The sequence below is a fragment of the Mastomys coucha genome, unplaced genomic scaffold (assembly GCF_008632895.1).
Source record: "Mastomys coucha isolate ucsf_1 unplaced genomic scaffold, UCSF_Mcou_1 pScaffold9, whole genome shotgun sequence".
NCBI lineage: Eukaryota > Metazoa > Chordata > Mammalia > Rodentia > Muridae > Mastomys > Mastomys coucha.
In genome coordinates, this window is record NW_022196915.1 from 42,001,032 (window position 1) to 42,021,259 (window position 20,228).

General features: G+C 51.1%; 2 protein-coding genes across 10 annotated transcripts in view; both read left to right on the forward strand.

Annotated features, from left to right (window-relative positions):
* Nucleotides 1-1,652: 1,652 nt before the first annotated feature.
* On the forward strand, nucleotides 1,653-12,135 carry LOC116084450 (dehydrogenase/reductase SDR family member 4). The gene is made up of 8 exons (XM_031361460.1): nucleotides 1,653-1,949; nucleotides 2,800-2,977; nucleotides 7,974-8,075; nucleotides 8,968-9,038; nucleotides 9,129-9,180; nucleotides 9,455-9,589; nucleotides 10,028-10,083; nucleotides 11,613-12,135. The coding sequence occupies exons 1-8, from the start codon at nucleotides 1,819-1,821 to the stop codon at nucleotides 11,725-11,727; spliced, it is 840 nt and encodes a 279-aa protein (XP_031217320.1). The 5' UTR covers nucleotides 1,653-1,818; the 3' UTR covers nucleotides 11,728-12,135.
* Nucleotides 12,136-12,767: 632 nt separating this feature from the next.
* Nucleotides 12,768-20,228, forward strand: part of Carmil3 (capping protein regulator and myosin 1 linker 3) — a 17,642-nt gene continuing 10,181 nt past the window's right edge. For all 9 annotated transcript variants that reach the window (XM_031361449.1, XM_031361451.1, XM_031361453.1 and 6 more), the window contains exons 1-21: nucleotides 12,768-13,042; nucleotides 14,637-14,731; nucleotides 14,985-15,035; nucleotides 15,144-15,203; nucleotides 15,287-15,402; nucleotides 15,585-15,682; nucleotides 15,935-16,005; nucleotides 16,104-16,177; nucleotides 16,409-16,484; nucleotides 16,564-16,652; nucleotides 17,167-17,261; nucleotides 17,484-17,570; nucleotides 17,738-17,847; nucleotides 17,991-18,068; nucleotides 18,537-18,613; nucleotides 18,692-18,796; nucleotides 18,888-18,957; nucleotides 19,393-19,474; nucleotides 19,577-19,673; nucleotides 19,822-19,876; nucleotides 19,953-20,125. In XM_031361449.1, coding sequence (XP_031217309.1) covers nucleotides 13,003-13,042; nucleotides 14,637-14,731; nucleotides 14,985-15,035; nucleotides 15,144-15,203; nucleotides 15,287-15,402; nucleotides 15,585-15,682; nucleotides 15,935-16,005; nucleotides 16,104-16,177; nucleotides 16,409-16,484; nucleotides 16,564-16,652; nucleotides 17,167-17,261; nucleotides 17,484-17,570; nucleotides 17,738-17,847; nucleotides 17,991-18,068; nucleotides 18,537-18,613; nucleotides 18,692-18,796; nucleotides 18,888-18,957; nucleotides 19,393-19,474; nucleotides 19,577-19,673; nucleotides 19,822-19,876; nucleotides 19,953-20,125 — 1,799 coding nt within the window. In that variant the 5' untranslated portion in view covers nucleotides 12,768-13,002. The remainder of the gene's footprint in view (nucleotides 13,043-14,636; nucleotides 14,732-14,984; nucleotides 15,036-15,143; nucleotides 15,204-15,286; nucleotides 15,403-15,584; nucleotides 15,683-15,934; nucleotides 16,006-16,103; nucleotides 16,178-16,408; nucleotides 16,485-16,563; nucleotides 16,653-17,166; nucleotides 17,262-17,483; nucleotides 17,571-17,737; nucleotides 17,848-17,990; nucleotides 18,069-18,536; nucleotides 18,614-18,691; nucleotides 18,797-18,887; nucleotides 18,958-19,392; nucleotides 19,475-19,576; nucleotides 19,674-19,821; nucleotides 19,877-19,952; nucleotides 20,126-20,228) is intronic.

Genomic DNA, 20,228 nt, shown 5'->3' on the forward strand with positions numbered 1-20,228 from the left:
TTACTATGTACTTAGTCGTTTACAGTTAATCAAGCACTTTCATGTGTAGCAGATATTTACTGAACTAGAATAGAAGGGAAGACCTGAGAACATGGTGGTCACGGAGAATCTTAGCACTCCCTGGTCTCCATATTTCCACCCTGTGTGTGGGAACGTTTGGGAGATCCCTTTGGCATCCTTGCCGCCTCTACCTATAAAATGGAAGGTCGTCTCGGATAGACCTCCATCTTTTCACACTGGATATCTATCACAGTGATCATTTCCTGCCTGTCTGTGAAGTGCTCAGTGGTTCTCAGCCCTCCTAACGCTGCAACCCTTTAATACATTTCCTCATGTTGTGGCCCTCAGTCGTAAAGTTATTTTCATTGCTACCTCATAACTCTAACTTTGCTTCTGTTATGAATCATAATGTAAATATCTGATATTTCCGATAGTCTTAGGCAAACCCAAAGGGTTTGCGACTCACAGGTTGGGAACCACTGGTAATGGACTTTAAGCCAGAGGGAAAGGTAATGTCAGGCCTAGGCCAGCTGTCATAACCTACCACATTTGTCACCTGGCCTCCTCATCCCTCACTATATGGACACTGTGTGGAGCACAAGTCTCACCTCCATGGGCAGTTTCAAAACATTCATTCATTGACCCATCGTGTGTGTGTGTGTGTGTGTGTGTGTGTGTGTGCGCGCGTGCACGCGGGTGTATTGTGTCAGCACACAAGGTTCACACTCTAAATTCCTAACTAAGGTCCTAAGCCTGTCTCCCCAAGGCTGCTCAGCTGTGTAATGCATCTTTAGGTCTAGCCTCTAATAGTGGTCTCTGATTCGAGGGTCAGGATCCTTGGCAAGACTCCCCAGGCACAGAGCAGATCAAGGAGCTTCTCACCGGCGGTGCAGAGCAGAGCATTGCCCTTGGTCTCTGTTTATATGCTGTCCAATGGGTGTCGTGGGATGTAGGGACTGTGTCTGGTTATCCTGAGCGAGTGCTGTCACTGGGTTGTGGTTATCAGTACAGCCTTGGGTGGGGTGGGGTTCCTAAATAAGCTACTTTTATAGGTCTAAAGGCATTTTTTTTACTACGTTCATTACAGTGTGTTTATGGGGTATGCATGCATGTGCGTGTAGAAGCCAGAGGTCAACATGGGGTGCTTTCTACCACTCCCTATCTCATTTTTTTCTTGAGATAGGGTCTTTCACTGAGCCTGGAGCTCATGCATTGGCAAGACTAGATTACCAGAAGCCTCAACAACCATCGTGTCTGTCTCTCCAAAGCTAGGAATACAACTGTGAGCTGCTTTTTATGTTAATGCTGAGGATCCAGACTCGGCCCAGCATGCTTGTTCAACAAGCACTTTACCGAATGAGTTGTCAGTGCAGTCCTGCATATAAACCTGGGCTTTTTTTTTTTTTAAAGGAAGAATTATTTGGAGTTTAAAGAAGCAAAACAAAAACAAATCAATAAAATTTCAAAGCTTCCTCTACAGCGACTCTCCCACCACCCCACCCTAAAAAAGGTGGGCCTGCAGATAGATGTGCGAGGAGCAGCTGAAGCACGAGAAAAGCTGAGGGTTCTGGTATGGATGGTCTTGCAGGAAAATTGGACTGAGAATTTGCGGAGTCCCAGATCAAAGGGGCGCAGGGCGCCAGCAGGGAGCGCTCGCAACCGCCGCGGCTCCCGCCTCGTCCCGGGCCATCGCGGAGCAGGTCCTGGAAGCTGAGCAGGCAGTGTAGAAAGTCAGGACGCTCACAGATAGACCAGCCTCTCGCCCTTTGAACTGTCCCCTCCCCTAGCAGAGTTCAACCCAGCCCTCAGGCCTGAGCTATGCAGAAAGCGGGACTGCTGCTACGTGGCTGGACTCGAGCGTGGAAGTCGGTGAGGATGGCCAGCTCCAAGTTGACTCGTCAGAACCCACTCGCGAATAAGGTGGCTCTAGTCACAGCCTCCACCGACGGGTGAGTACCAGAGTCAGAGTCTCCATCCAGAAACAAGTACTCTAACTCCTGGACTGTTGTCCTTGAGTCTCAGATGCGGCCAAAGACACCACCACCACCACCACCCCTGGGGGGGAGAAAAAGGAAACCCACATCGTGGACCTGAAATAGCTCCGAATCCCCGACCTGGCCCTGCCACCCGCTAGCTCTTGTGCCACTGCTGCCTTCAGCTTTGTGACAGCTCAGCGCTGCCAGGTAGACCCATGTCCCCGTGCTTCTGGGCTGCCCCAATCGACAGCTCCACCTAGAGTCTGGGAAGACTTCAAACCAGACTCTAGGCTTCAAAGCTCTGCTGCTCTTGCTCCCCAGTGTCCTCACTCCTTACCTAGATCCTGTGCCCAGATCTTTACTTCCGTCTGTATATTTTGGCCTCCGTGCCCACCACTCTCAACTATCCAGTTTTTTTAATCCTCACAGGATCTTGCTAGATAAGCTCCTTGAAAATCTGGAATACAGATGTCTATGAAAAGCTAACATCTGACTATTATAAAATATGTAATTGATATTTACATTTTGAGCCATGCTTTTTGGTGAAGGACTCCAAATATAACAAAGGATAGAACTTTTAGGTTGTAGTGTGGTAAGAGAGATATTTGGGAATATGGGCTCCTTCTGGCAAGGCCAACAAGCCATGGCAACGACTGAATGTTCACCCATTTCTCTCTCCTCTGTATCAAAATGTTCACCCATTTCTCTCTCCTTCTGTACCAAAGCTCGAATACTGGGAAAGCAAGAGTCCAAAGCTGAAAGTCTGAAGGCAGAGCCCATGTGTGCAGAGGCCTTGACAGTGTGTCTCCTTTGCCCCTTGCAGGATCGGCTTTGCCATCGCCCGGCGTCTGGCTGAGGATGGGGCCCACGTGGTCATCAGCAGCCGCAAACAGCAGAATGTGGACCGTGCAGTGGCCACACTACAAGGAGAGGGTCTGAGTGTGACTGGCATCGTGTGCCATGTGGGGAAGGCAGAGGATCGAGAAAGGCTGGTAACGACGGTGAGCAGGCAGGATATGGGTGCTGGGTCAAGGCGTGGCAGAAGGGAGGAAGCTTGTGCCTTCCTGCCTGGTTTCTAAGACAGCATTGGTGAGATGCAACCCATGCTGACCCCTGCCAGCATTCTAATGCTCACACCTAAACTAGTCCACCAATGGTGTTTTAAACATTCATTTCATTATGTTTCATTCTGAGTATGGTAAGGCAGTACTTGTTAGTGTGGGCACCTGTGGAGGCACCTCTCAAATCCTCTAGAGATGGAATTACAGGTGGCTATAAGCCACCTAATGTGAGTGCTGGGAACCGACCTTGGGTCTTTTATGAGAAAAGTATGTCCTTTTACCTACTGAACCATCTCTCTAGATTCTTACCAATAATTTTTATGGTGTACCCTTTTCTGTTACATCTGCATCCCAAAGTCTAAACACAACCAGATTCTCCCAGCCAGAGACTCAAAAGCCACTCTGGTCCTTGCATTATACCTTAGACATTCCTCACCTGAAAATGGTTGCTCCTGGTTCCCTGGTCTGAGTAAAGAAATGTTTTCCTGTTCTTTGGCTCATAGAGCTCATGGGCACTGGGAAGAGGCATTTCTCTGTGTTTCATTCACCTACTATGAACCATTTCTTGTGTTCAGAGCCTTATGTGGGTTTTTTTGTTGTTGGCATTGGTTTGTTTTGACCTGGAGCTAGAATGGTATGTAATTCATTTTGCACCCCTGTCTAGCCATGAACTTGTTCCCCCAGTGCTGGAAGTACAAGTGTGGGGCTATTGTACCAAGGCAAGGACTATTCTCCCTGTATTTACAGAGACTGTATCATATCATCATCCAGAAAGGAAAAACCTGTGATTCAGGCCAGGCCTACCCTTCTTTCAGTGCCTACAGAGCACCAGAAACATCCTCCCATTTATGTAGTGCCAAGCCTTGGGTACCCATACAGACTTTAGTCTAAGCCAGTGTCAGACTTGACACTTGGCACCGGTCTCCAGCTACATAAGAAAATATAAATCAAGCTGCAGAGAAGGCATGTCTTCCCCCCAAGTTTCAGGGTGTACACTACTCCCCAAAATCCAAGGGAGGACCTACCAGCACAGAGAAAGCACAGCTTATGTGAACACATCGGACAGTTGGCAGAAATAATGTGGGCAGCCTTCTTGGAAAAGGTCACACATTTGACCGAAGTGTGACAGATAAGACAATTCCATTTTTTAATTATTTATTTTTATTTTATATATATGAGGTTTTTGCCTGCATGTGTGTCTCTACACTATGTATGTTCCATGCCCATGGAGGTCAGAAGGTGACGCCAAATCTCTTGGAACTGGAGTTATAGGTTGTTGTGAGCCACCATACAAATGCTGGCTACCAAACCAGAGTTTCCTGTAAGAACAGTCAGTGCTTGTAACCACTGAGCCATCTATCCAGCCCAAAGATAATTTCATTTTTAAATAACTGTGGATAAAATCTTAAATGAGCATTGCAAAGGGTCAAATTTGAATCTGAGAAAGTTGCATTGCCTGGCATAAGCTGCTGGGAAAGCCTGGGATTGTAGTGTTTGTCCTTGGAAGTAAAGGCCAATTGGTGACAGCCATTTAACACACATACACATGCACATGCACATGCACACACATGCATATACACACTCATGCACACACACGCACCAGTGCTGGGGTCAAACCCAGAGCCATGCACAGTATCATGTCAAAATCCTATGAGATTGGTAGGGGCCCGGGAAATGTTTCAGCTATTTAATGTCTTGCTCTATCAAGGACTGAGCCTAAGACTCCCAGGCCTACATAAGTCCCAGGTGTTTCTGGGTGCTCAGAAGAAGGGATACCCAAAGCAAGCTCTAGGTTTGATGGACAGACACTGACCCAAAAGAAAAAGGTAGAATAGCAGCCAAGGAAGATTCCTGACGTCAACCTCAGGCCTCCACACGCATGTGCACCCGCATATGAACATGTAAATACACAGGTAAAGAAGAAAAGCCTTATTAGGAAACCATGTTCTGGCCCTCAGCAAGTCCACCTAGCTGATCCTGCTGCCCTGGCTCTGAAGTGGAGCTCGAGTCAGACCTTGAGGAGTGAGTGGTACTAGGTAGCTAGGATGAGGTTGGGGCTCCAGGGATCCTGATAAATGAGCAACCAGCCAAGGACTGAAGGGAAGAGGGGAGCCCTGTCCTCAGCCAGAGCTAGACCTGTGGGAAGATAGCTACATGGGTGGGGTTCAGGGACTTCCATGGCCTCCCAAAAAAGTGTCAACAGTTGTGAAGCAAGTAGAACACACATGAAGCTTGGAGCAAGATGAAAGTGACTTTTAAAAGGATAATCTGGCAGTAGTGACAATTAATGCAGAAAATGCCAGATCAAGAACATCAGTGAGGAGGCTGTTGGCTGCCACCTCGGTCTAGAGCAGTGGGTAACGAACCAGTGTTGGGGGTTGGTGAGATGGCTCAGCGGGTAAAAGCACCAACTGCTCTTCCAAAGGTCCTGAGAGTTCAAATCCCAGCAACCACATGGTGGCTCACAACCACCAGTAATGAGATCAGACGCCCTCTTCTGGTAGCTGTCTGAAGATAGCTACAGTATACTTATTTATAATAATAAATAAATCTTTGGACCTAAAGTCAATTCCCAACAACCAGATGAAGGCTCACAACTATCAGTACAGCTACATAAAATACATATACATAAAATAAATAAATAAATCTTTTTAAAAATCTATTTAAAAAAAAAAAGAACCAGTTTGGATTACTCAAGATACAGTGTGAAGATTTTTCTAACCACATGTTACATTATGAAATGAGAATAGGAGACACAAGTCTCACACACACAGTATACTCTCACATAGACACATACACATACACAAAAAAATCTTAAAAAAAAAAAAAACTGACTGGGCAGTGGTGGCGCATGCCTTTAATCCCAGCACTGGGGAGGCAGAGGCAGGTGGATTTGAGTTCAAGGCCAGCCTGGTCTACAGAGTGAGTTCCAGGCCAGCCAAGGCTACACAGAGAAACCCTGTCTTGAAAACAAACAAACAAACAAAGAAACTGTTGGGAAGGCTGAACAACGGACGTCAGGGTAGAGAGTCACAGGATGACCATCAGCAGTTTGAGGTGTTCTCCTGTGTCTGCTGTGTTCCTGCAGTGTGAATAGATGTTCCCCAAAGGTGACTGCAGCTCACTGCCTCCCACTCTGCACCACAGTTCAACAGTCAGTGCTGTGGTGGCACAAGTCAGGCCCCCCCACTTGATCCTATTTTGTTTTAAATAAACAGCTGTCTAAACAGACCGGTCCAAGGCACACTAGTGTGGTGATCGAACCGTTTAGAGCAAAGTCTGAGTGTCATCAACGTGATCTTTCCTCTTCTGACATTTTGGAGGATGGCTTTTTATATTGAGGATTGGGGCTGTGAGGCAGGGTCTTGTTCTGTAACTCAGACTGCCTTAAACCTGTGACTCGCTGCCTCAGCATCCCTTGAGCTGGGATCACAAGCATAGACTCTCATACTCAGTTTCTCATGAACGTGTATGATGCTCAGTCAACAAAGACTTCTCCCCTGTGTGTGCAGACAGGCGTGAAAGGGGAGGGAGACAGAAGCCAGAAGACAGCAAACACTCTCTGGCTCAGTCCACTACCCTCTCCCCTTCCCAGACAGTCACAGAGCATGGCACACATCACTTTCCTTCTGTTCTGTTCTTGCCTGTCACATGTCAGCAGGCTTTTCTCATGGAGCGAAGAAGGCAGGCGACAGAGACTTTGGGCTACCAACATTTAGAATGCATGAGCAAGCGCATTGGTAGTGGTTTTAGTGGGGTCTATAACTTTAAATTTTTGTTAAATGAACACGTTGACAGCCTGGGTATTCCTCTAGCAGTGTAGAAACAACTGAGCTTAGCACCTAGTTAGCAAGAATAATTAGTTAAAAGGAGAAGCTGGCAGATGGTGCGCATTGTTAATGACACCCCTCCTTTGCCAAATTGTAGGCACAAAGTTGATGGAGGGCCCATTACATGCTATTTGCCCAAGGCTTCAAAATTGCCAGGTCTGGGCAAATACAAAGCCTGGTTTTAAAGTGGCTTCTAACTCCTGACAATGCTTGTTGGCATGCTCTCCCTGGCCTTCACCGCCTACTTACAATTTACTGAGAAGGTGAGATACCATATCCTTTCTTGGCTTTCTCAGCTTAAGCCTCAGTCTCTGCCTTGCCTCTTCTGTACTTCTGGGCCAAAACAGAGAAGAGAAGATGATATCAAAGCTGAGCGTGAAGCTGCTTCAGAGCCAGGCTAGTGTCTTCACTAGCATAAGGCTCCTGCACGGCTGCTTCATAAACATCCCGACTGGCTCGAAGAAGGCTCCTAGGAATCAGCTGTCTGCCAGAGTCGGAGTCTGACTTCAGTTCAGCCATCACTTTGTAACCTGAGGAGGCAGACAGGATCCTCTTAGCTTTCCCAAACACCAAAAGAGCGGGCCTTCCCTCTCATAGATGCCTCTACAAAATGATTGCTGGGTTACAACCTTGAAAAATGAACTTCCCCAGACCTAGGTGTCATCACTTGCACCATGAGGAAGCTGGGCCAGAACGATCCTTTCCCAGGATCTCTCTTCATCCAGGTACATGTGGACAGGCCAGCTTCTAGGTCATTGTAACATATTCAAGGAAAATGAGCAGTAGGTGCTTGAGGAAATGGGGCTGGACCTAAAGAGGAGGTCTAGAAATAGATTTGAGGAGAGAGATGAAGATAGAAGGATGCAGGAGATCACTAAAAAGAAGTATAGAGGAAAGAACGAGGGGTCAGAGACGCCCTTCAAAGAACAGGCAGGTTGGGGTTGGGAGACACATAGAAATAATGGCTTCAAAGGTCATCAGACCTTAGGGGAGCTTCGAGAAAAGGCATTTGACAACTGCTCCCAAGAAGAAACTCCATATCAACGTTGACAAATGAACATCCTTCTCTTAGCTGCAGCCCTGACTCATGACTTCTTCCTCTCTAGGCTCTGAAGCTTCACCAAGGGATTGATATCCTGGTCTCCAATGCTGCTGTCAATCCTTTCCTAGGAAATCTAATGGATGTCACAGAGGAGGTGTGGGACAAGGTGAGAGGAGATGAACACAGCTGGGGACTGGCCTCCGCACACGCTTGGCTGGCCTGGAAAATGCCTCGCTTTCCTCCAGGGCATGTGTGGAGGGCTCACCCTGTTGTGGACTTGTTAAAGCATTTGTGAGGGTTAGCATCCAATGTCCTGCCCCTCTCTCATATCATGCCTGGCACAGGAATCTCTTAAGAAGAAAATTTAGAAGAAAGCCAAGTGTTGAGACATACACTTGTAATCCCAGTCCTTAGGAAGCTGAGACAGAAGGGTCACTGTAAATTTAAGGTCAACATAGACTATATGGTGAGTTCGAGACTAGCCTGCACTATATACTATAAAGCCCTGTATATAGACTATACAAAGTGCTTGCTGTAAAATCATGAAAGGTAGACATCAGACCTCCAGTATGCCTGTCATCCCAACATTTGGGAAAACAAGACCATAATGTGCGCTTACTGACCAGTCAGCTGAATCAGTAAGGTCTAGGTTCAGTGACTGACTCTGTCTCAAAAGCCAATAATAAGTTAGAGAAACCTAGCTCACTGTAGTATATAGGTCCAGGCCATGACCCAATTCCAGGTTCTCCCTCCTTGGGAGAAGTACAAAAATTCAGCTCAAAACCAAAGCAGGCAGTCTTGAGAGGTCAAACTGCCTGTGGACTGGCTGGGTAGGAAATGAACTGGCTTTATTCTGCCTCACCTAACCTGATGTGCCATCATCTATTTAATTGAACTGTGAGAGGCACCCACTCAATCTTGAACCTAAGTGGTTCCATTGTTAGATCAACCCGAGGTCTCTATCAACTCTAACAGGTGTTTTCAGGGAACGTGTGAGGCCTCATCGTTGGGCCCCTGTGACGCCTTTCTCATGTTGCCTTCCTCTCTGTTGCCTTCAGGTTTTGAGCATTAATGTGACAGCTACAGCCATGCTGATTAAAGCGGTGGTGCCAGAGATGGAAAGACGAGGGTACCGATACTGAGAGGAAGCTCGGGTGAGGTGGGCCCACAGGGGCAGCACTCTTCATGCTGAAGGGAGTCTGCTCTCTTTCCTTTTTAGAGGCGGCTCGGTGGTGATTGTGGGCTCCGTAGCAGGCTTCACTAGATTCCCCGTGAGTACCCATCTCTCCTGCCTGCCTTCCATCCTACACCATCACCCCTCCAACTCCCCAAAGAAGTATTTTAGCATCAGCCTACCAAGTCCTCTCCCACAAAAGAGACACCTTGCTTCCATGAACCTCCATGAGATTACAAGGCAATCTCTGACTAGAACCTTCCCTAACAGCTGGTGCTTTTTTGGGCTCCTGCCCTTGTTGTAGATTAAGAATCTTTCCAAAAAATGACACTGCAAACTAATAAATGAACTCAACTCTCTTCTTTCCCTAGTCTCTGGGCCCTTACAATGTAAGCAAAACAGCTATGCTGGGTCTTACTAAGAACTTTGCGGCAGAGTTGGCCTCGAAGAACATTCGAGTGAACTGTTTGGCGCCTGGACTCATCAAGACTCGCTTCAGCAGTGCGGTGAGAAGGAAGAACATTGTACCCCCAGACTCCTTGAAAGGATGGGGAAGCCTAGACCCAAGTCCTAACCTACCCCCATCTTCATCCCTGCTGCCTGTGCTTCCTCATACTCCTGTCCTTACCAGACCCTTTCCCCAGGCCAGACCCCTTTCCTACTGGGCTCTACCAAGTGAAGCAGGGCCAGGAATTCAGATTGTACTCATATTGTATCCTGTCTCCTAAAGTGGATAAGAACTGAGGAGACCTAACAAGATACCTAAATAAGACTTGAAAGTATGAAGTAGAGACCGGCAGTGGAGAGGGAAGAGAATGGAGAAACAACAAGAGATGGGAATTTGAACCCTTCCCTAACAGGCTGTGGAGACAGAGCTCCCACCATTCTCTTCCCATGCTTTCCTCTTCTGTACATAAAAAGATTTCCCTTATTTTCCCCTACAGTTGTGGAAGGAGAAAGCAAGAGAGGACATCATAAAAGAAGCCATGCAAATCAGAAGGTAAACAGGTTAGAGTTGGTGTGGATAGACAGGAAGCTCTCCCCTGCTCTCAGTCCCGCAGATAACACAGCATGCGCCTTGTAGACATCACAGATTCATAGACCCTATCACTCCTGTCACCTGACCAAAAATGCTGCTTTCATTATAAAAACTAAAGGCATCAGAGCTGGTGCAAAGCAGAGCTCTTGCCCACTGTCTGCCTCTTCCGGGCACCTGTGGAGACCAGAACCCAGGAGACAGTGGTATTTGCAAAGCTCAGCCTGATGTTCCTACAACCCAGACAAAACCTCTGAGAAGCTGTACTGAAGCCCCGCACTGTGCCTGTGGGGCTTGCTTTCTTCCCTCATGGGCTGGCTGAACCACGCTGACAGTTTTGCAAGGTCTCCACAGCTCTAGGTCCACTGCCTCTCTCTGCCTTCCGGCTGTTCTAGCTTGACCCCTCAAGGACGAATGCTGGCAGTGCCTACCTCTTCACTTCAGACTTCTTCAAGTCCTCCCGAAGTCAAGCAGAGGTTGAGCATGAGCTTTAGGCTCAGTTAACAGAGTATTGCCACCCTAGAGAGCCCCAGTGAGTGATCTAACCCAAGTACCTGAATCCTGGCTGCACATTTAAAGCGCCTAGGAGAGCTTTTCAGTACTTGCTTATGGCACACTCCCAGGGACTCTTCTTTAACTGACCCACGGTTGAATTTATGCATCTGTTTTCCTTTCCTTTTTATTAATCCTTCCAGGCAACTATGTTGTGCAGAGAGGTTGGAGAAACACGAGGCCTTCCGATCCCTCACATTGTCATCTCTAGAACATACAGAACCACTGTACAAACAGCGTGATTTAGCACATTCTTAAAAAACAAATGTGTTCAGAAAAGGACAAAATAAATAGATTCCTGAAGAGGATCTGTATACGGAACCTGTACAAATGAAATGCCTTGATCATGCCATTTCCTATCGACACAGACTCTCTGACACTCGAATAGTATATATACATGGTGAAATAATTTCTTTTGAAATGTCAAATAATTGTTCACCATTTTATCAGTCTGACTTTGCATTCTGGTATCTAAAACCAGTGTTTCTATATTTAAATATAACATGGTCTTGCAGGATACAGTATTTATGCTTCTATAAATTATAACCACATAATCATAACCACTCTATTTAATAGGCAAAAAAAAAGGTTGTACACATTCTGAAAAAAATCAACTAATTTTTTTTTTAATTTTTAAAATACATATGGGTATTTTGCCTGCATGTATGTCTTTGTGCCATGCATGCCCCTGCCCCTGTAGGGCAGAAGAAGGCATCACACACCCCTGGAGTTGGAGTTTTGGACCGTCGTGAACTGCCACGTGTGTGTCCTGAGACTTAAACCTGGGTCCTTTGGAAGAGCAGCTGGCCAACGCTCCTAACTGCTGAGCCTTCTCACTAGCTCCCACCTGATAATTCTTAAGCAAATTTCATGCCTTGTGGGCCAGATGAGAGAGGCTAGCCTATTTGACATTTTCTCTCTCCTTGTTCCCTGTTTCCCAGGCTAGGCAAACCAGAGGATTGTGCCGGCATAGTTTCCTTCTTGTGCTCTGAAGATGCCAGTTACATCAATGGCGAGACAGTAGTGGTGGGGGGAGGAACCCCTTCTCGCCTCTGAGGATCCAGAGACAGCCTACCAGGGCAGGTGTGTGGGGAGGGCACAGTCTACCTTGCCTCTGTCACCCTTCCTTGCCACCACCTAACATCTTGTTCACCTCACAAAATCAGTTTTGCCCAGTGATAAGTTCCTGCTTTCCCTGTGGTCAAAGTGTGGTCAGATGAGCATCCTTGCTGTTGCTATGGCCTTGAAAACGGCTTTGGGGAGGGGGCGGGGAGCTGGGGGATTGGTAGTGGAAAAAGGGCTTGCTAAGAAGACTGTGGCTATTTTAGTGAAGATCAAATCCCTCTCATCCTCGTCTCTGGAGACTCTGAGGGGGAGACAGAAGGGACGGACCTGAACAGAGATGGCAATTAACAATTTATAAATACGGTACAAATAAAATGAAGGTGATCGCGCTGCTCTGAATCAGTGTGTGTTCATTTCTCAATGTGAGGTGCTTAGTATATCTGAGAAGTCTAGGCAGTGCTGAATCTCTGGATTCTCCCTATCCCTCCTCCCTATCTCCAAGGCCTGAGCTTGCCCCTTAAGGGTGGTTGTGTCTGCCTGCCGCGGAGCTGCCTGCCAGCCCTGGGAGGAGGTGGCTCGGGAACTCCCAGGTGCTACTCTTAGCCTCACACCCCCAGGGACGGTGCCAAGGACGCCACGGGGATCCCCGAGACTAGACTCTAGCGAACAGAAAAGAACCAACTCCCTCCCGCACATTCGGACAGGTCTTCTTGCAGCATCGCCCTTGATTCAGAGTTCCCTCCAGGGTCAGCAAGGACGAGCTGGACCGTTCCTGAGCTGGAAGGAGTGGGAGGGCGGGGCCATACAAAGATGACCCGGGGAGGGGTACCGAAGCAGGTAAACAAAGAAATTGAAGAATTCTGCTCCGGGTGGCCTGGGCCGTGGGTGGCACGCCAGTAGAAACGCTGCACCCCGCCCCTGACATAGCCCGGACACCAGGCGCCGCGCTCTGGGCTTCTCACGAGGTAGCCCGCGGGAGGGGTCGTCGCGAGCGCGCGCGGGGTCTCACGCGGCTCGGAAGCTCAGCGCGCATGCTCCATTGGCCAACTCTCCGGGAGGGGCGGGAGACCCAGCGCTCAGTAGCCGGGGGGAGGAGCGCTCGCGCAGCCGCCCCTGACGGGAGCGGGCTCCGCCGCTACTGCAGCGCTCAGCGCCGGGCCCTGCCGGAGCCGGGACTAGCATGTGCGGCGCCTCTCGGGAGGCGGCGGCGGCGGCGGCGGCGGCGGCTCCTCTGCAGCAGCAGCAGCGGCAGCAGCGGCGGCCGCCATGGCCAAGGCCAGCGTGGAGCTCACCCGCGAGCTGCAAGGTACGAGGTTGCCTTCATCTCCGGACGCCCGGTCCGCGAGCATCCAGACCCAGTGCTTTCCTGCGGTAGCCCCCAGCCCGGCGCCTCCCACCCCCCTCACGCACCCTCGCTCTCAGGCAGTCCCTTCCTCTGTATCTCAGTCCTAGCTTTGCTTTCCGTAGAGCATCCTTCTCTGCCCCACTCGCCTCACCCTATCAGAACCTTCCTGTCCCGGAGCCGCCCGTCCCGCTCTTCGGTGACAGGAGCAGTTCCCTGGCGCTCTTGGGGGCTGATTCTCAGCGTTCTTGACCCACCCCTCCGCAAGGCATCCAGTCTTCCCTCGGAGAGTCCCAGCTTTCCCCCACCCTCGCCGGGCGGGGCCAGGCGTTGGGAGCTGCCCCTGGTCCTGAATGCTGCTTATCTCAACACCCTCCCTCCTCCGGGCCCCGCCCCGGAACTGGCCCTAGAGAGGCCCCTAAGAGCCCAGCAGCGCCTAGGCCAGTGGGGCATAGGAGGGAGTCCGAGCAGAGGCCCCGACTAAAGCTAAAACCAAAAGCTGGGTTTCTGCGGCTCATTTCCCACAGCCCCCATCCCAGCCTGCCCCCTTCTCCTTACCCACCATCCACATCTCAAGATCTCTCTGGACCAGTGATTCCCAGATGTATCTCCTCTAATTCCGTGGCCCCCCTCCCGCCCCCAACTCCCAGCACTGCCACAACCCTGATCCTCAAAGGCAGGAGCACAGGCTAGCCCATGCAGAAAGCAGGACGCTCAAGGATACTCAGAGCTCTATTGCTGGAGATCTCTGACACCTACACATGCACTTAGAAGCACAGTCACGAGATGTTTGTACACACATCTTATACAAACTGCACCCCTACCACATCTATGCACACTCTGTCAAACACACACACACACACACACACAGAGAGAGAGAAAGAGAGAGAGAGAGAGAGAGAGAGAGAGAGAGAGAGAGAGAGAGAGTAGGATAATTGGATGGGTCTGTCAGAAGATGGATATGGGCTCACTGGAACATTAAATCCTTCTCTCACCCCACCCTCCACACAAGAACTGTCTGGCACTCTTCCCCTTTCATATGCAAGCCAGCATTCATTCACACTTTCCTGTCCCCACAAATGCCATACTCGGGTTCCCTGGCATCAGCAGAAGACAGGCATACAGCCATAATAAAAAGTAGAATCTCATACCCCAGAGCACCTAGGATACAGTCAAGGGACATTGCCATCCCCGACTCCCAAACCCCTACACACACACACACACACACGGGGGGGGGGCCTCACTGTGTATGTGTTTGTGGTTACTGTAGTGCATGGGTGGGTGGGAAAATCCTTCACATCTTCAGAAGTGTAAGGCACATGTTCCCACAGACAGTGTCATTCAGCAACTGTACCCTGACTCAGGGACACCAGGATCCAGAGTTTTCTCCCTACTTTTTCCCCAAAACAGAGTCACCCACAAAGTTCCGTCTCTGCCCCATACTTCCTTGTCTAGTACCTATGTGTCTCTGTTTCTCTCCTCTCATCTGTCCCTCTCTGGAGAGCGGAGTCAGGGTGGGGGATAAGAAAAGTTCTGAGCAGGTCCTACCCATCTGCAGACAGCATCCGGAGGTGCCTGAGCCAGGGGGCTGTGCTCCAGCAGCATCGTGTGAAACTGGAGACAAAACCCAAGAAGTTCGAGGACCGAGTGTTGGTGAGAGCATTGGTCCTAGGAGAGGAGAGGAAATATTCAAGGGAGGTGGGCAAGAAAAACAGCCAGGGTGGTACCAAAGAGACAAGGCCTAAGGAAGAGGGCAGAACCAGGCTGGGTTGGTGTTTGAGGGTTGAAGATGGGCAGGAGATATGCAGGGGGTGAGTTATCTTGGAAGTGAGCTGAGGAGCTAAAAGAGGACAAAGTCCCTATGGCCCAAGAGGCTACACTAAGCTGTTAATGTTCTGCTCTGCAGGCCCTGACTTCCTGGCGTCTCCACCTTTTTCCCCTTAAAGTTCCAGCCAAGGTAAGTCAGGCTCTGGGGGTGGAGGGGGCTTGCCTGGCATACTCCCTTCAAGACTAGTGACGGGCCCTTACCAGGAGCTGAGCATCCTACCCACTTGCTCCCCATCAGGTGGAAAGTTCGTTCAATGTCCTGGAGATCCGTGCCTTCAACACACTCGGTCAGAACCAGGTGAGTACCAGGGCCCAGACCACTCTGGGGCCAACTGGAAGAAGGAATGGATGTCTGAGGCTCTGCTGCTCCCTCCCCCTCAGATCCTGGTGGAGACTGAGCGTGGCATGGTGAGCATGCGGCTGCCATCAGCTGAGAGTGTGGACCAGGTGACGCGGCATGTGAGCTCTGCCCTCTCCAAGGTCTGCCCTGGCCCTGGGTGAGTGGCAGACAAGGGGTCTCCCAAAGGATTAGACTAAAGGTAGATTTCTCCTTCCTGTCAATCTGGTCTCCTGGAACAAGAATGGTCTCTGCTCTTCCCTGGAGACTCACACACCCTAATGCAGGAAGAACCAAGAGTCTCTTTCCGCCTTTCTCCGGGACAACTTATTCATATTCCAGGTGTTTGATCCGACGTGGAAATGCAGACACCCCAGAGGGGCCCCGAGACACATCTCCCAACTCTGAAACTTCCACATCCACCACTCACAGTGTGTGTGGTAAGCAGGGGCAGCCATGAAAACATGGGTCTTGGAGCACCCTGCCCCATATCCAGAAGCCTCTGTGCATGGACTTTGCCTGAGGGGCCTTTGCCAGTCCCAAGGACTTCAGGCTCCTGGACCACAAGAGGTTTATGGCATGGAAGGATGCTCAGACATTTAGCACATTCGATGACCTTGACCATACCTTGAAGCCTGACTATTTCCCATCCCCCTCAGCAACATGGAAACCACCCATCTCCTGCCCTACAGGTGGCTTCTCTGAGACTTACGCTGCCCTATGTGACTACAACGGACTCCACTGCCGAGAGGAGGTGCAATGGGTGCGTTGGGCAGGGACTCGGCAGGGCTAGGTGGGATCCACAGGGAGGGGACAGAGGAGGGGGCTGAAGCAGATGTGAGCCACTTCCACCTCTCCAAGGATGTGGACACCATCTACCATGCTGAGGATAACCGAGAGTTCAATCTTTTGGATTTCAGCCACTTGGAGAGCCGGTAAGCAGATGGGCATAAACTTTACCCCCGAATCCTCAGACTCGGCTTGCCCCTCTCAGGGTTTCTGTTCTGGTCCTTCCCACAGCCCCTGCTCTACCCCTGAACTCCAACCATCTAGCCCACTGCCATCCACCCATCTAGCTTTCCCCAGCCCATCCATCCCATCCTTAGACTCTTCATTCTTGCCCTGGCCAATGGTTCATCTTTTGTTGTCCTATCCGATATCTCCAGAGATTTGGCCCTTATGGTGGCCGCCCTGGCCTACAACCAATGGTTCACCAAACTCTACTGCAAAGACTTGAGACTGGTAAGAATGAGGGCTGGGGGTTGGGGGGAAAGAGTAGTGTCCTTCTTGGCTCTTGATTGTAGGACCCTTCTGTCCCCAGGGCTCAGAAGTGCTAGAACAGGTGCTACATACCCTCAGCAAGTCGGGGAGCCTTGAAGAGCTGGTGCTGGACAATGCTGGGCTTAAGACGTGAGGCCAGGCTCCTCTGTGGGCAGTTGTACCTTCTTCATATAGTGTTAGAGTCATGGAACATCATAGCATGAGGCCCTGGGCTATGTCATCTAGCTCCCCTCTTTTTTAGTGGAGGCTGGTGCTTAAGACAGGCACAAACCAGACCAGAGGTCAAACGGCCTCAGATCTCAGCCCCTGGCATCCTCACAACTTAATTTTCCCCATAATGCACTTCATGTCCCACCAACTTCCAAGCAGGGTGGGCTGCCCCGGCCTTAAGACCCCAAAGTGGGGCTTTTCCTCAGCACATCCTCCTGCCCACAGGTATGGAATGCAGGATGTAGGCCTACCTTCCAGCTCCCACAGACTCCTGACTGAAAAACCTCCCTGGTCAGCCCTGAGTTGCTCCTCCACCATGGGGACCTCTAATATTATAGACCCAGCCAGACAGGCAGATAGGAGATGGGGGGCAGCCAGGGGCTGGAGACTTGGGGTTCAGCTCAGGACAAATCCTTCCTCCCCTTCCCTGAAGGGACTTTGTCCAGAAGCTGGCCGGGGTGTTTGGGGAGAACGGGAGCTGTGTGCTGCATGCGCTCACTCTGTCCCACAACCCCATCGAGGACAAGGGTGAGCCCTAGCCCTGAATCCTATGCCCCACTGCATTGCAGACCCTTATCCCAGCCCAGAGCCCAACCTAGGTCTAAATAGAGCCTTTGCAGTCTGAAGATCACCCCAAGCCCAAGCACCTCCATCCTTGACCCCAGGCCTACACCCAACTCCAGCCCCTGCCTGACCACGCCACCTCACCCACTTGCAGCCATTCACCAGCCCACTTTCTCCACTCCCCAGGTTTCCTCAGTCTGAGCCAGCAGCTCCTCTGCTTTCCTACCGGCCTCACCAAACTGTGCCTGGCCAAGACTGCCATTTCCCCTCGAGGTACTCACACCAGGACCCCTGACCCTAGATGGTACCCACACACTCCCTCACCATCCCAGGGATTGGGAAAGCGAAAGGAATCACACAGGGGAGTGGGGTGATCATCATGGATGAAGAGGATGAGGTGGGGGTGGGGGCCAACCCAGCCCAGTGCCCGCTGTGCTCAGGGCTCCAGGCACTGGGCCAGACCTTCGGGGCCAACCCGGCCTTTGCCAGCTCCCTTCGATACCTGGACCTGAGCAAGAACCCAGGGCTGCTTGCCACAGACGAGGCTAATGTGAGTCCATGGAATACAGCGTCAAACACCTACAAAAGCATGTTTGGGATTCCGGTCGGGGGCCAGGGAGCCATTCTCCCATGGTCCCTGGGGGCAGGGAGATGTTTCCCCACATTTCTCTGCCTCTATTATTTCTTTCTCAGGCCCTCTATAGTTTCCTGGCCCAACCCAACGCCTTGGTACACCTGGACCTTTCAGGGACGGACTGTACCGTCGACATGGTGAGGGGTTGGTGGAGGGAGCCAGACAGAAAGGTTTGAGAAAGTCAGGAGGGGGCCTTCCATTTCACCCTCCTTCCCGGAGCACAGACATGGATGGTGGTACAAGGGTGACTTCAGGCTCTGGCACAGTATACACTGTATGCACTTCATTCAGATCACAAGGTCACACTGGCTTTGCCTAAAAATAGACCCTCACTCCATTCCTGGCATGGGGCTATGCCCACTAGCAGGAAAGGACATTTCCCCTAACTTAAGAAAGTGCTCCTTGGAGCCAGCAGCGGCCTGTTTTACAAATACAAATACTGCCTGTGAGTCTCTCTTTATCTCTACGTTCCCCACACACACAGCGGCGCAAGCTGTGGTTTTAAAAAGCTGAATGGGCATTCTCAGTGGAGCCTCAGAGAAAGAAATACCAGGAACAGGAGGACAGGGGTCCAAGGTCTTAAGAGCCACTGTGTCTCTCCACAGCTTCTGGGCGCCCTACTTCATGGCTGCTGCTCCCACCTCACCTACCTCAACCTGGCTCGAAACAGCTGCTCCCACAGGTGGGGGCAACGGGGCAGAGAGGGATAAGTAATCCATGCCCATAGCCCTCTCGTACTGACTCCTGGGGGTCTCCACAGGAAGGGCCGGGAGGCCCCACCAGCCTTCAAGCAGTTCTTCAGCAGCGCCTACACCCTGAGCCATGTCAACCTGTCAGCCACAAGGCTGCCCCTAGAGGCCCTCAGGTTGGGTGGGTGAAGAGTTGGAAGATGCCCAGGGGGGCCATGGAAGTGTTGGGGAGGGGTAAAGGTGGGCCTACTGACCTTCCTACTACAGGGCACTTCTTCAGGGCCTCTCCCTCAACAGTCACCTCAGTGAGCTGCACCTGGACCTTAGCAGCTGTGAGGTGAGCCCCATGTCTCCCATCTCCCAGCCACCAGACCAGTGTACCTCAGTCAAGACTGGGCTCTATGCTGCCACTCCGCTCCAGAGAGAGAGACAGAGACAGAGACAGAGACAGAGAGCTCTAGCCTGACCACACCCCTTTCCCTCTGAAACTGGCCATCCAAATTCAGACTTCAGCTTCTCTCTGCCCCTAAAGAGCTATGGGTGGCTGATAACAGACTTGGCCAGCAGAGGGCAGGAGCGAGCTGTCTGCAGAGCAGCAGCTTTTGAGGGAGAGGAAACCCCCTAGGGGTGGATACAGCGTAGAGAGGTTTACACCAAGACCCGGTCTGACTTTTTTTAGCCCTTGGGTGACTAGCATGATATCTAAGGATTAAACATGCTCATCCATCCACCCGTTCTCGGGCCTTTCACCCCCCACTCCCTGTCCCTGCAGCTCCGCTCAGCAGGAGCCCAGGCCTTGCAGGAGCAGCTGGGGACTGTCACCTGCATAGGCAGCCTAGATCTGTCTGATAATGGTGAGTAAGACCGCTCCTTGAGCATAGGGGTGAAGCCCCGCCCCGAGGAGGCTTGTGTTCGCCTTGGGCCTCAAGGCCAGGACTCTCCCATCTACTGAACAGGGTTTGACTCAGACCTCTTGACGCTGGTGCCGGCCCTTGGCAAGAACAAGTCCCTGAAGCACCTATTCCTAGGAAAGAACTTCAACGTCAAGGCCAAGTGAGCACTCCCTATGCCCACAGACCCTGCTCCTGACATCCATCAGTCCTCGTGGCTTGCCGGATGACCTCTGCCCCCCCCCCTTCCCCTCCTCTAATAGCAAGTCCCCGGTCCCCTCCCCTCCTACTCTGACTCCGACTCCCAACAGGACTCTGGAAGAAATCCTTCATAAGCTGGTTCAGTTGATCCAGGAAGAGGACTGTGTGAGTGACCCGGCCTAGGAGGGAACTGTGGGCAGGTGCTTTGGAGACCAGCCCTAACCTCCATTCGCCCACTCAGTCCCTGCAGTCACTATCGGTGGCCGACTCCAGGCTGAAGCTTCGCACCAGCATCCTCATCAATGCCCTGGGCAGCAACACCTGCCTGGCCAAGGTGGATCTGAGTGGCAATGGCATGGAGGACATCGGGGCCAAGATGCTGTCGAAGGCGCTACAGATAAATTCTTCCCTCAGGTGAGGCATGCATCTCCACTCCTCGGCCTAGATTCCTGACCAGCTGACACATACGCGTCATTTTTCCCTTTTGGCCTCAGCGCTGGAACCTTGTCTGAGTCGG